This window comes from Notamacropus eugenii, chromosome 3 (assembly GCF_028372415.1).
Source record: "Notamacropus eugenii isolate mMacEug1 chromosome 3, mMacEug1.pri_v2, whole genome shotgun sequence".
Taxonomy (NCBI): domain Eukaryota; kingdom Metazoa; phylum Chordata; class Mammalia; order Diprotodontia; family Macropodidae; genus Notamacropus; species Notamacropus eugenii.
The window spans coordinates 397658544-397672360 of record NC_092874.1 but is presented as its reverse complement, the minus strand read 5'-3'; the positions used below and the strand labels follow the sequence as shown (position 1 = coordinate 397672360).

The 13817-nt window shown below is 37.0% G+C and overlaps 1 protein-coding gene across 4 annotated transcripts in view; it reads left to right on the top strand.

Annotated features, from left to right (window-relative positions):
• Positions 1-13817, top strand: part of LOC140497227 (phospholipid-transporting ATPase ABCA3-like) — a 264641-nt gene that overhangs the window by 168687 nt on the left and 82137 nt on the right. For 3 of the 4 annotated variants that reach the window (XM_072597913.1, XM_072597912.1, XM_072597915.1), the window contains one exon: positions 10556-10856. In XM_072597913.1, coding sequence (XP_072454014.1) covers positions 10556-10856 — 301 coding nt within the window. The remainder of the gene's footprint in view (positions 1-10555; positions 10857-13817) is intronic. The other variant, XM_072597914.1, reaches the window with a different exon arrangement.

Here is a 13817-nt window from a genome sequence, read left to right as displayed (position 1 = left end):
AAGATCTTTGATTACAAAATGACAAGAAGTTTGAACAACACAAAACTATTCTACAACAAACAGAAAATATAGGAAGGAATGAAATAATTGGTTCTGCAAAACAATGAAGGTCAGATTCAGACTAGGTTGATGTATCCTTCAAACCTAAACTTAACCATAAATGAAATCAGATGGATGTTCAATAATAAAAAGTTTTTGAAAATTCTTACCAAAAAAAAAAACAAACCAGACCTAAAGAAATTATTTTCTTCTCAAACATCTCCAACAACAGAAATGTGGGAGATAAATGAATGCAGGAGGCAAAGACAACAGCTTCAAAGAATGATGGCAAAAAAAAATAAGAGACTTCTTTCTAAATATTCACATTTTCAAACACATAGTTTCTAAAGAGACAGTGGTAAAAGTGGATATTAGGTGGATCTAAGAATGGAGAGGTGGACTTGGGATGGACCTGGGACATTATGGACAGAATATGGCAGTATCTTCCATAGAAATAAATCAATATTTTTGGGGGAGGAACCACATTGCAGAATGGGAGGATGCATGAAGGTGATGGTAATGAAGTATGTGATGTGCCCATGGGAGGATGATGATACCTATGATTTGAGGAAGAAAAGAACCTACAGGAAGAGTGGGTGAGAAGGAACAGGAGGATTGAAAATGAGAAGGAAGAAGGAGATTCTTTTGGTTATAGGAGGGGGTTCAACTGATGGGAGCTTTTGTGGGTGAAGGGAGAGGAGAACCTTGTGCTGGGTGGATTTGGTGCTCTGCTCAAAGAGGAGAGTAGGAACTCCTGAGGACAACTGGCACCTGGGGAGTGTTGTTAACATAGACACAGGGAGGACACTTTGAGGCAAATGTCCAAAGAGGTAACCAGGGGGATGACAAAGATCAGTGGTGGGCTGCTTAAACAGGAATGTGAAGAGGCAAGAGTTCTACCATGCAATAGTATCCTTTATGATACCTATAGGAATTGGCATTGTTCTGGGAAGGAGGAAAAGAGGAAATCCAGGAGACAGGCTCTAAAAGACAATTACAGAAACTGCCTAGGGGGAGATCTCAGAATGGATACCACAGAAGTTTGGATTCCATGAGGAAAATAGAGGAGGATGAATAGATATTAGGGTCAAGATCCAGATAATAAAGATCTAGAGAAAAAGGAAAAAGAGAATGGATAATGAATAGAATAAGTGAGTGTAATCCTCTCTGGCAAGGGGAACAAAAGTGAAGTTTAAAAAACTAAAGAAGAGAACTAGTTGAAAGGGAAGAGAGGAAAGGGGCATCTAATTTGACTAAGATTTTTTTAAAAAGTCTAAGAAATAACAAGATAAAAGCAGAAAAGAAAAAGAAATTAATGAACAAAACTCTAAACACAAATTGGTATTAACCATAGGGAGATTGGTGATGGGGAGAAGATAGTGGGAATAGGGCCATCTTACAAAAGATTTAGCAAAAGTAACTGAAATATACCCAGCAAATCTGGATATAATACTTCAAGGGGAAAAAAATGGTCATTCAGTGATATAGTTGAATTTGAACATTTTATGTTGAGGAAAAGACCAGATCTGTATTTAAAAACTTGACTTCCCAAGACAAGAATCAAGAGAAGCATGAAAAGGTAAACAAAAAAGAAAAATCATAAAAGACTCTCTAAAGCTGAACTATTTACATTACTACATGGAAAGAAAATATTTTTAACTCTTGAATCTTTTCTCAAGTATTTGGGTAGTTGGAGAGATAGTACACACACACACACACACACACACACACACACACACACATAGATAAATAGAGAGTACAGGGGTGTGTTATATTAGAAGAGATGATACACACACACACACACACACACACACACACACACACACACACTAAAATAAAAATTAAGGGGTGAAGGAGGAAAATTCCGGGAAGAGAAAGGGAGTAATGGAATGGGGCAGGCTATAACTCATAAAAGAGATAAGAAAAATCTTATTCAATGGAGGAGATAAGGGAGAAGGAGGTGGGGAATAAAGCTACTCTCCCCATATGTGGCTGAAGGAAGGAATAACATGCTCACTAAATTTGATATGAAAATTTATATACACCACAAGAAAGTAGGAGAGGAGGTGACAAGTGGAGCGAGGGGAATGTTAGAAGGGAGGGCAAATGGGAGAAGGGAGTCACTAGAAATAAACACTTTCAAGAAGGGACAAGGTCAGTTGTAGGGGGGAAAAATAAGGGAGGATAGGGTAGGTCAGAGGGCAATATAATTAGTATTACACAACATGATTACTATGGAAGTCTTTTGCAAAACAACACATATTTAGTCTGTATTGACTTGCTTCCCTTCTCAGTGGGGCTGGGGAGGGAGGGGGAGAGGGAGAGAAGTTGGAATTCAAAGTATTAGAAATGAATGTTGAGAATTTTTATTACATATAATCAAGAAATAAGAACTACAGAAATAGGGGTATGGAAATTTATCTTGCCCTGCAAGAAAAGAGAGAAGATGGGGATAGGAGAGGGGTGGGGTATGATGGAGGGGAGGGTACATTGAGGGAAGGAGTAATCAGAATGCAAGGTATTAGGAAGTGGGGGGAGGGGAGTGATGGGGAGAAAAATTGGACATGTTACAAAGTGAGGTAAAAGCGATTAGTATTAAAACAATAGACTGAATTAATCACTGAGAATAAATCAATGACATCTTTAGTTTGGAGAAAAGAATTTCAGTCTAAATTTCCTAGAGGAAGGTAACCTCGGATAAAATTTGGCATTGATGCAGAAGTCAAGGTTTTAATGGTGAATTTGATTTTATGATTGCCAGTTAATCAGGAATTAGAATATGTATAGAAAGACATGTAAGCCACTTAAGACTTGCCTCAAAAGATGTTCCTTAGCCAAAGTGAAACTACAATCATATTTGAAACCTGGTTATTGGAACTTGACATTTTTAGATGCTATGGGACTATTAAGTGACTGTTCTTCTGAGTCTAACTCCAGGTATGGGAAGCAAGTAAGGTGATCTGAGCCTCCAATACATGATGGCAGTAAACTGATGAGATGCTGATATGAACTGCATAGGTGATCTCAAGGGAAGGGTGGAAGAGCAGCTGTTCAGCATGGGCTGAGGTGGGATTCTCCTGATTCAATTTTCCCACTTACACCTGGCAGACTTTAAGCCTGACTGAATGCAAGTTGATAATCTAATCCTGCCTTGCGTTGACATGAAGTTGGGGAGTTATTGTATCCCTGCAATGTCCTTACTATTGGTGGCAATTTCCTATAGTTAAAAGGTTTGTAAGCTTAATACCAGATCTATTCAATTATAGATTATGGGTAGGGGAACATGCGAGGTTGTCTAAAATTAAACTATTAGACATAGGACTTTAGACCAAAAACATTAAGTTAGGGTCCTTTAATTCTTAGTAATACTGTGGAAACAATTAGGTCAAGAGCTTGTGAAGTTAGCAACAAGAATATTATCTGTCTCAGTTGTTTAATGTTAAAAAAAAATTATTTTGTGGTCCATATTGTAAATGCTTTAAAAAGATATATCACCTGACCAAAATTTTGAATTGCTTTATCTGTTATAAACTGTTAAAAATAAATTAAAAAGTAACTGAAATAGTACTGTGCTTACAGTAGAAGATGGAGAAAATCATAACTTGATAAAATCCAATGTTAGCAATAGAGGAAAATATAAACCTAATTCATATCTTTAAATACGAATAGATTAAACAATCCAATCAAATGAAAAAGAGTGAGATTGGATAAGAAAACAAAATCCTACCGCTTGTGGCTTGTAAGAAATATTTTAAAAACAAAAATATAGACAAAATAAAACAGAAGGGATGGTAAAAGAAATACTATGTATCAAGGTAGTCCAGAAGAGCAGGAGTTGCAAACATGCTACCTGACAAAGGAAAAAACATTTTTTAAAACAAAAGGAATGAAGAAGAAAACATAAAAACGCATAATGTTTCATGTGAAAAGGAACCATAGACAACAAACCAAAATAGGTAATTGACTAACAGTCTCCAAATGCCTTAGCATCTAAATTCATAAAGGCAACAATATCTAAGCTACAAGAAGATATCAGAAAGCCATTTTACAGAAATTACATTTATTGCAACACTTTACAGCATCTTTTTTAAAATGTTTATTTATTTTTAGTTTTCCACACTCATTTCCACAAAATTTTGAGTTTCCAAATTTTCTCCCCATCTCTCCCCTCAACCCACCCCATAATGCCTTACATTCTGATTACACCTTCCATCAATATGCCCTCCCTTCTACCACACCCCATCTTTCCCTTATCACCATCTTCTCTCCTTTTAGGGTAAGATAGATTTCTTTATCCCACTACTTGTATTTCTTATTTCCCAGCTGTGTGCAAAAACAATTCTCAACATTCATTCCTAATACTTGGAATTCCAACTTCTCTCCCTTCCTCCCTCCCCACCCATTCCCACTGAGAAGGCAGGCAATTCAATAAAGGCTGTATATGTGTAGTTTTGCAAAAGACTTCCATAATACTCATGTTATGTAAGACTAACTATATCTCCCTCCATCATATCCTGGCTCCCATTTGTTCTATTCTCTCTTTTGACCTTGTCCCTCCCCAAAAGTAATTACTCCCTTCTCTCATTTGTCCTCCCTTCTATCATTCCTCTCACCCCACTTGTCCCATTCTCCCCTACTTTCCTGTATTGTAAGATAGATTTTCATACCAAATTGAGTGAGCATGTTATTCCCTCCTTAAGCCGAATGTGATGACAGCAAGCTTCACTTTTCCTCTCTTACCTTCTCCCTGTTCTCCTCCATTGAAAAAGCTTTCTCTTGTTTCTTTTATGAGAGATAATTTGCCCCATTCCATTTCTCCCTTTCTCCTTCCAATATATTCCTCTCTCACCCCTTAATTTTATCTTTTTTTTTAGGCATCTCCCCTTCCTATTCAACTCACCCTGTGCTCTCTTTCTATACATATGTGTGTGCATGTGTGCATAATTCCTCCACCTACCCAAATACTGAGAAAATCTCAAGAGTTACATATATTATCTTTCCATGTAGGAATGTAAACAGTTCAACTTTAGAAAGTCCCTTATGATTTCTATTTCCTGTTTACCTTTTCTTTTTCTTTCTTTCTTTTTTTTTTGGCAGGTCACCCAAATCTCTGTTTTATTCTATCCCTTGAGAGACAATCTTTTTTTTTTTTATTTAACTTTTAACATTCATTTAAACAGAATTTTGGGTTCCAAATTTTCTCACCTTTTGTCCCCTCTCCCCCCAAAACACCGAGCATTCTAATTGCCCCTATCACCAATCTGCCCTCTCTTCTATCATCCCTCTCTGCCCTTGTCTCCATCTTCTCTTTTGTCTTGTAGGGCCAGATAACTTTCTATACCCCTTTACCTGTATTACTTATCTCCTCGTGGCAAGGACAGTACTCGACAGTTGTTCCTAAAACTTTGAGTTCCAACTTCTTTACCTCCCTCCCTCCCCACCCCTTCCCTTTGGAAGGCAGGCAATTCAATATAGGCTAAATATGTGTAGTTTTGCAAATGACTTCCATAATAGTCGTGTTGTATAAGACTAACTATATTTCCCTCCATACTATCCTGTCCCCCATTACTTCTGTTCTCTCTTTTGATCCTGTCCCTCCCCATGAGTGTCGACCTCAAATTGCTCCCTCCTCCCCATGCCCTCTCTTCCATCATCCCCCCCACCCTGCTTATCCCCTTATCCCCCAGTTTCCTGTATTGTGAGATAGATTTTCATACCAAAATGAGTGTGCATTTTATTCCTTCCTTTAGTGGAATGTGATGAGAGTAAACTTCATGTTTTTCTCTCACCTCCCCTCTTTATCCCTCCACTAATAAGTCTTTTGCTTGCCTCTTTTATGAGAGATAATTTGCCCCATTCCATTTCTCCCTTTCTCCTCCCAATATATTTCTCTCTCTCTCTGTTTGATTTCATTTTTTTAAGATATGATCCCATCCTCTTCAATTCACTCTGTGCACTCTGTCTCTATGTGTGTGTGTGTGTGTGCATGTGTGTGTGTGTAATCCCACCCAGTACCCAGATACTGAACAGTTTCAAGCGTTACAAATATTGTCTTTCCATGTAGGAATGTAAACAGTTCAACTGTAGTAAGTCCCTTATGACTTCTCTTTGCTATTTACCTTTTCATGCTTCTCTTCATTCTTGTGTTTGAAAGTCAATTTTTCTTTTCAGCTCTGGTCTTTTCATCAAGAATGCTTGAAAGTCCTCTATTTCATTGAAAGACCAATTTTTCCCCTAAGTGTTATACTCAGTTTTGCTGGGTAGGTGATTCGTGGTTTTAGTCCTAGTTCCTTTGACTTCTGGAATATCCTGTTCCATGCCCTTCGATCCCTTAATGTAGAAGCTGCTAGATCTTGTGTTATCCTGATTGTATTTCCACAATACTTGAATTGTTTCTTTCTAGCTGCTTGAAATATTTTCTCCTTGAACAGGGAACGCTGGAATTTGGCCACAATGTTCCTAGGAGTGTCTCTTTTTGGATCTCTTTCAGGCAGTGTTCTGTGGATTCTTTCAATATTTATTTTGCCCCCTGGTTCTAGAATCTCAGGGCAGTTTTCCTTGATAATTTCATGAAAGATGATGTCTAGGCTCTTTTTGTGATCAAGGCTTTCAGGTAGTCCCATAATTTTTAAATTGTCTCTCCTGGATCTATTTTCCAGGTCAGTTGTTTTTCCAATGAGATACTTCACATTATCTTCTATTTTTTCATTCTTTTGGTTTTGTTTTGTGATTTCTTGGTTTCTCATAAAGTCATTAGCCTCCATCTGTTCCATTCTAATTTTGAAAGAACTATTTTCTTCAGTGAGCTTTTGAACCTCCTTTTCCATTTGGGTAATTCTGCTTTTGAAAGCATTCTTCTCCTCATTGGCTTTTTGAACCTCTTTTGCCAATTGAGTTAGCCTATTTTTCAAGGTGTTATTTTCTTCAGCATTTTTTTGGGTCTCCTTTAGCAGAGTGCTGACCTGCTGTTCATCCTTTGACTGCATGTCTCTCATTTCTCTTCCCAGCTTTTCCTCCACCTCTCTTACTTGATTTTCAAAATCCCTTTTGAGCTCTTCCATGGCCTGAGCCCATTGAGTGGGCTGGGATACAGAAGCCTTGATTTCTGTGTCTTTCCCTGATGGTAAGCATTGTTCTTCCTCATCAGAAAGGAAGGGAGGAAATGCCTGTTCACCAAGAAAGTAACCTTCTATAGTCTTATTTCTTTTCCCTTTTCTGGGCATTTTCCCAGCCAGTGACTTGACTTCTGAATATTCTCTTCACACCCACTTTGCCTCCAGATCCTCCCAGCCAGTGCTTGGGGTCTGAGAATCAAATGCTGCTTCCCAGCCTCAGGGCTTGGGGCGGGGGTGGGGCTGCTATTCAGTGTGAGATTAAGTTCAGGTGCTCAGGTGGGGGCAGGGCCACCTCTTGGGCTCAGTACCCTCAGGGGGTTTATGCAGAGACCTTCAACAATGGATCTGGGCTCCTGACTGCTTGGGGAGCCCTTGTCTGCTGCTGCCTTTGCTGCTACCTCCCGAGGGGGCCTGAGTTATGGGGGCACCCCGCTCCCCTCTCGACCCGCCAAAGAGACCCTCTCACCAACCCCCGTCACCTGTGGGTGGAGGGACCCACATGACCGCTGGAGATCCCATCCCTGAAGTCTGCTCGGATCTGCTCCTCTCGGTGCCTTGGCCAATGCAGGGCTGGGCTCGGCTCCATGTCCGCAGAGCGACGGACCTTTTGCGAGAGGTTTTCAGGATCTCTGGAACAGAAATCTCCTTTGCTCCACCGTTCTGTGGCCTCTGCTGCTCCAGAATTCACCAGGGGTTCTTTTTTACAGATGATCTATGGGCTGTGGGTTCGGAGCTATGTGTATGTGCGTCTTTCTACTCTGCCATCTTGGCTCTGCCTCCTGTTTACCTTTTCATGCTTCTCTTGATTCTTGTGTTTGAAAGTCAAATTTTCTATTCAGTTCTGGTATTTTCATCAAGAATGCTTGAAAATCCTCTGTATCATTGAATGACCATTTTTTCCCCTCAAGTATTATTATACTCAGTTTTGCTGGGTATTTTATAGCATCTTTCATTATACAATCTAAATATGTGTGTTACCTTGATGTGAACTATCATAATACTTTTTTAAATTAGAAGAAAAACAGATAATATACTTCTCAAAGCTATGGGTAGGAGACATATTCTTAACCAAACAAGAGAGAGAAGCAATTACAAAAGATAAAATAGATAACTTTGATTACATAAAATGAAGGAACTTATTTACAGATAAAATCAATACACCTAGAATGAGAAGTAGTTAAAAGAGAAGTGGGGGGTGGAAATCAGTTTTTCTGATAAGAATTTGTTATCTAAGAGATATAGTCATTACATAGACGTATATGTGGGTATGCATATTTGGCTGTCATTCTATATTATACATTACCCATGTTTTGGGATTTTTCAATGCATTGATCACTTATACTGATTCTCTCCCCTGCCTACTTTATGTCTTTAAATATTATTGTTTGTTAATTAATAACAAATAATAATTTGTTAATTTATTAAATAATAATATTTGTTAATAATTTGTTGATACTAAATAATATAATTTGTTAATAATAGAGATGATTCTCTGGGAGGAGGCAGGGAATGGATACTGGGGATAACTCTGGTGATATCAAAAAACAGAAATCAATAATAATCCATTTTTTTAAAGTTAATGAGCATAACATGCAAAGAATTGACCCAGATGTGTACCCTTAGGAACGATTCCCCAATAGATAATTTGTTACAGGATATGAACAAATAGCTTTCCAAAGAAAATTCTAATGTATACATGATCATATTAAAACATGTTCCATATCACTAATAGTAAAGAAATATGCAGTATAATAACACTGCAATTTCACTTTACACCATATAAATTGATAAAGATGAGGAAATAAGGGCAATAGTCAGTATTAAAGATGTTTGGAAAGTCAGGTACAAGACATATTGTTGATGTTGTAAAGTGGTTTAAACTTTTTTTATAGCAATTTGGAATTGTGCAAGAAAAATTAGTAAATTTTCCATACCTCTTGATCTAGCAGTCCTTGTGCTGGTCATATACCAAATGAGAGCAAAAGACAACACTGGTGCAATATTACCAAGAAATTCATAGCAGCACTCTTTGTGACAGCAAAGAATTATCAACAAAATAGGGTAGGAAATGGCTAAATGCTGTGCTATATGAATGTAATGAAATATTACTGTGTGCTAAGAAAGTACCTATATGAGAAATTCAGAAAAACATGGGAAGATTTGTATGAACCAAATGCAAAGGTAAGTGAACAAAGCCAAGAATACAGTATATCCATGGGCTACTCTGTATACATTATGACACAGAACAGAGTGCAAGGTTTGGAGTCAGGATGAATTGAGTTCAAATTCAGCCTCTTTCACTGTGTGATACAAGTCACAATTTCTGCTTGTCTCAGTTTTCTTGGCTTTAATGAAGTTAATAATAGTGCCTATCTCCCAGAATTGTTAGGATCAAGTGAAATAAAATTTGTAAAATGCTTAGCACAGTGTTTGACATATAGTAGGTGCTTAGTGAATATTTATTTCCCTTCTTCCCGCTCAATAGCATGAAAAAAGGAATTAATTTTCAAATAATTGGAGTTTACTCCAAAATAATAAGATCCTGGAAACAGATAAATGAAATGTACTGCTTTCCTCATGGCAGAGAGATAGAGAACTAATAAGACAAAATATTGCATACATTATCAGATGTTACTGTATTTTGCTTGATTGTTTTCTATGTTGTGAAGCATGATTCAGTGTACTGATGCTTTAAGAAATGACTGATATAAAAACAAAAGGAAATATATGAAATATATTTTCAGAAAAGTGAATAAAAATTTCTTTATGAAACATAACTCATTTCCTTTATATTTAGAGACCTGACAAATATAGGTTTGATAAATAGATAAGAAGTAAATGTGATTTTATTTTTTAATCATTATTGATATATTAATGGGGAAAATCATCATTCTTGAAGTGCAAGTAACATTTAGCCAAATAATGATTGACTATAATGCATGTTGTTGATACAGTATAGCAGTTTAAGAAGAGGTCAGTTCAAGTGAGTTCAGATAGGAGCCAAACTCCTGATAAATCTTATTGAAGATGCATGGAGCGGGAGAAAGGGAAGCCATGAGAAGTCCTGTGGACATGAGAGAGCAAAAGTTTTGAGGGCTACAGCTGCCACAAAATTCAAGGCTGTGTGGGGTGGTCAGGCTGGAGTGGAAGAATAGATTCTGTGGTGCTGAAAACCTTCCCCCTCACATGCACACTTATGAACCACAGGCTGCAGAACAATAATTCTGTATTTCTTTTTTCTTTCTGGACTTCCTCATTAGAAATCAAAGGCATAGCAAAGGGCTGGTTTTGCTGAGCAGAAACTTTAGAACCAAGACACAAGCTGAAATGGATTTCAGCTTGAATGACTTCCTAAGATCTGTGATCATTGTAATGTTGTGTCTCTTTTTTCCTTTTTCTAGTGTACTCTTTACTGCCAGCAGTTCTATGCCATGTTTGTAAAAAAGGCTATCTACAGTTGGCGCAACTGGAAGATGACCTTCATATGCTTATTGACACCTCTCCTGTACATTTCCTTACTGTTAAGTATCTTTCGTTCTCCACTTCATAAGGATGGGCCACTCTTGAAACTGGATTTGAGTCCATATGGCAAAACCATCGTGCCCTTTTCTATCTCTGGAAATTCATCTGTGACCCAGGAAATTTTAAACTACATTGAAATTTTGGTGACAGATAAAGGACAGAGCCTCCAAGAAGTGAAAGGTGAGGACAAGCTGAGTATTGTATGCTGTTGTGCAGAGCTCTCTGTGCTAAACAGTCTTACTATCAAGAGCTAGAGGAGATCATAGTGATTATTTGATTATCTTATTGGGTTAAGTGACTTGTAAGGGCAAACAGTTAACAAGCAGGCAGTGCACAAACTTGAACCCAAGCCCTGTAATTCCAAATTCTGGGCTCTCTTTGCCACAGCAGATGTTTCCAGTTGTAAAGAAAATGGGCCTGTGATACTTAGCTGGGCCACAAACATGGTATATGAAAGGCATCCTTTGTGCCTCTGGCTCCAAAACTCACTTGTTAACATGGACAGTTTTGCTAAAACTATTCCTGCATGCTGCAGCCCCTTCTTATGTATCAGTCTATTATACATATCTTATATATGATTATATATGACTATAAACAGGCTAAGATACTGGGCATTATCATTTCATGGCAAACAAGACTGTCTGATGAATGTTTAACTACCCAAACTCTCCATATCAAGCAGGGTGCAACACCAAAGTTGGCCCAGATACTGGATACTCACTAATATTTAGCTTGCTAAATATGTTCTGAGGAAGTGAGTGGGATAAAGGCCAAATGAAATGACACTTCCCAATTCATTCTGGAAGCATAAATGCAGGCCTAGAAAACTAGGGTAAGGAGTACTAGATAAAACCTATTGTACTTTACAGACTTGGATCAGCAAAGCATGGATTCCAAGCTTTTGCCTTTCACAATTACCTACTGGTTAGCTGAGTTACTACTAACAGCTTATTTTTCTTAAACTACTATGAATTCAAAACTGTAGAACAAGATTGGCTTTGCAAAATAAGCAAAGTGCAAAATTTCCAACATTTCTGGTAGTTAACACTAGTGAGGGATAATAGTCCCTTGGGTAGTTCAGTATAGGTTCTGAAGTAGATTTTTTTCACTTCTTAAATGTTTATTGTATTGTATTAATTTTTAAAAATTATTTTCATTTTTCTTAAAAGGAGGATTAAATCTGGCAGAGGTAGGAGGGATATTTTCCCCTCCTTTCCAAGAACTGATTGTGATATCAAGGCAAAAAGACATCAATAAAATGTATTTTTATTTCCATTGTGGAAGATCAAAATGCCCATGACAATGGAGATCATTTAATATAAGTAACATTAGTCTACCCTAGCCCCTGATCATTCTTGAAAAGTCTGCTCATCCTTTTTTAATGTGGGGAGGGAGGAGTTGGAACTCCTGGAGCAACTGGTACCTGGGGAGAATGGACACAGGGATTTTGAGGCCAATGGGGATAAAATGTGACGAGAATATAGATCAGCGGTAGGCTGCATAACATGGTAGGGGAAGGACCCTACCATGGGACAATGTCCTCTCTGACACCTGTATCCTCAACACTTAACAAAGAACCCAACACACAGTAGGCATGTTCAATTATTTGTGATCCCTTTTGGGGTTTTCTTTGCAAAGATACAGGAGTGGTTTGAAATTTCCTTCTCCAGCTCATTTTACAAACGATGAAACTGAAGCAAATAGGATTAAGTGACTTGGCCAAGGTTATACAGCTAGTAAGTATCTGAACCTTACTTGAACTTGGGTCTTCCTGACTCCAGGTCCAGTATTCTATCCACTGAGTCATCTAGGTGCCCCACTACATTCTGTAGTTGTTTATAAATGGAATTTCTCTTTCTATCCCTTCATATCAGGTTTTGTTGGTAACATACTGATGTGCTGGTGATTTGAATAGATTTATTTTATATCTTGCAACTTTGCTGAAGTTATTACTTTAATTAAGTTTCAGTTATCTCTCTAGGGTTTTTTAAGTAAACCATCACATTATTCATAAAAAGTGATTTTTATTCTTTGTCTATTTCTTCAGTTTCTTTTTCTTGTCTATTTGCATAGCTTTTAGTGCTATATCAAATACTAGTGGTGAAAGTGAACATCTGCATCTTTTAGAAAAAATTATTATTTTATCTCTACTATATATAATACTGTTTCTTGGCTTTAGGTAGATTTTTTTTATCATATTAAGGAAAGGTCTATTTATTCCTCCGTTTTTATAGTGTTTTTTTAACAGGATTAGGTATTGTATCTTGTCAAAAAAATTTTTGCATCTTTTAATATAATGATATGATTTTCATTGCTTTTATTTACTTACTCATATTAATAGCTTCCTTAATATTAAACCAATTCTGCATTTCTGGTCAAAATCCAGCATGGTTATAATGGATATGCATTGCAATAGACTCTTTGATAATATTTTATTTAAATTTTTTGTGTGTGTCAGAGTTCATTATGAATCATTGTTTTGATTTAATCTGGTTTAGGTGTTACGACAACATTTATATTCTAGAAAGAATTTGATATAGCCCCTTCTTTTCTTATTTTTAAAAATAGTTTACATAATATTTCAATTGTTTGAATATTTAATAGAGTTCATTTGCAAATCCATGATTTTTTTTCTTCAGGAGTTCATTATACTGCCTTCTCTCAGGAGCAAATCTATTAAGCTATACTCAACATTTCAAGTAGGAGACAATATGTAAAAGGCAGTAATAAAATGCCCCCCCTGTCAAGTCTCCCTATTGCTTCATTATAACTGGACCAGAAAGAGGTTGAGAAATTATTCCAGATGTTTAAAAAATCAAACCCCTATTCTCACTATATTAGAGATGATAGCTAGGACATGGGCCAGAATAGAGGAGAGATACAGATAATCACTGATAGCAGGGAAATCTTTAAAGGGCAATGAAAAACTCTAGCTAGACCTCTGCCATCGTTGTATTTTGGAAATATTACAAATATTAGTGTTGAGTTTGATATGTTTGTATTGTAGTTCTAGTTTGTTATGCTACATACATGAAAGTCAGGCTTATGAGTATATCTTTCTCTGCCATATTAGGTTTAACTGTGTAGATTTAGATTTAAAGAAAAGTAGTTGCTATGTTAATGTTTATGTTTCATCTTTAA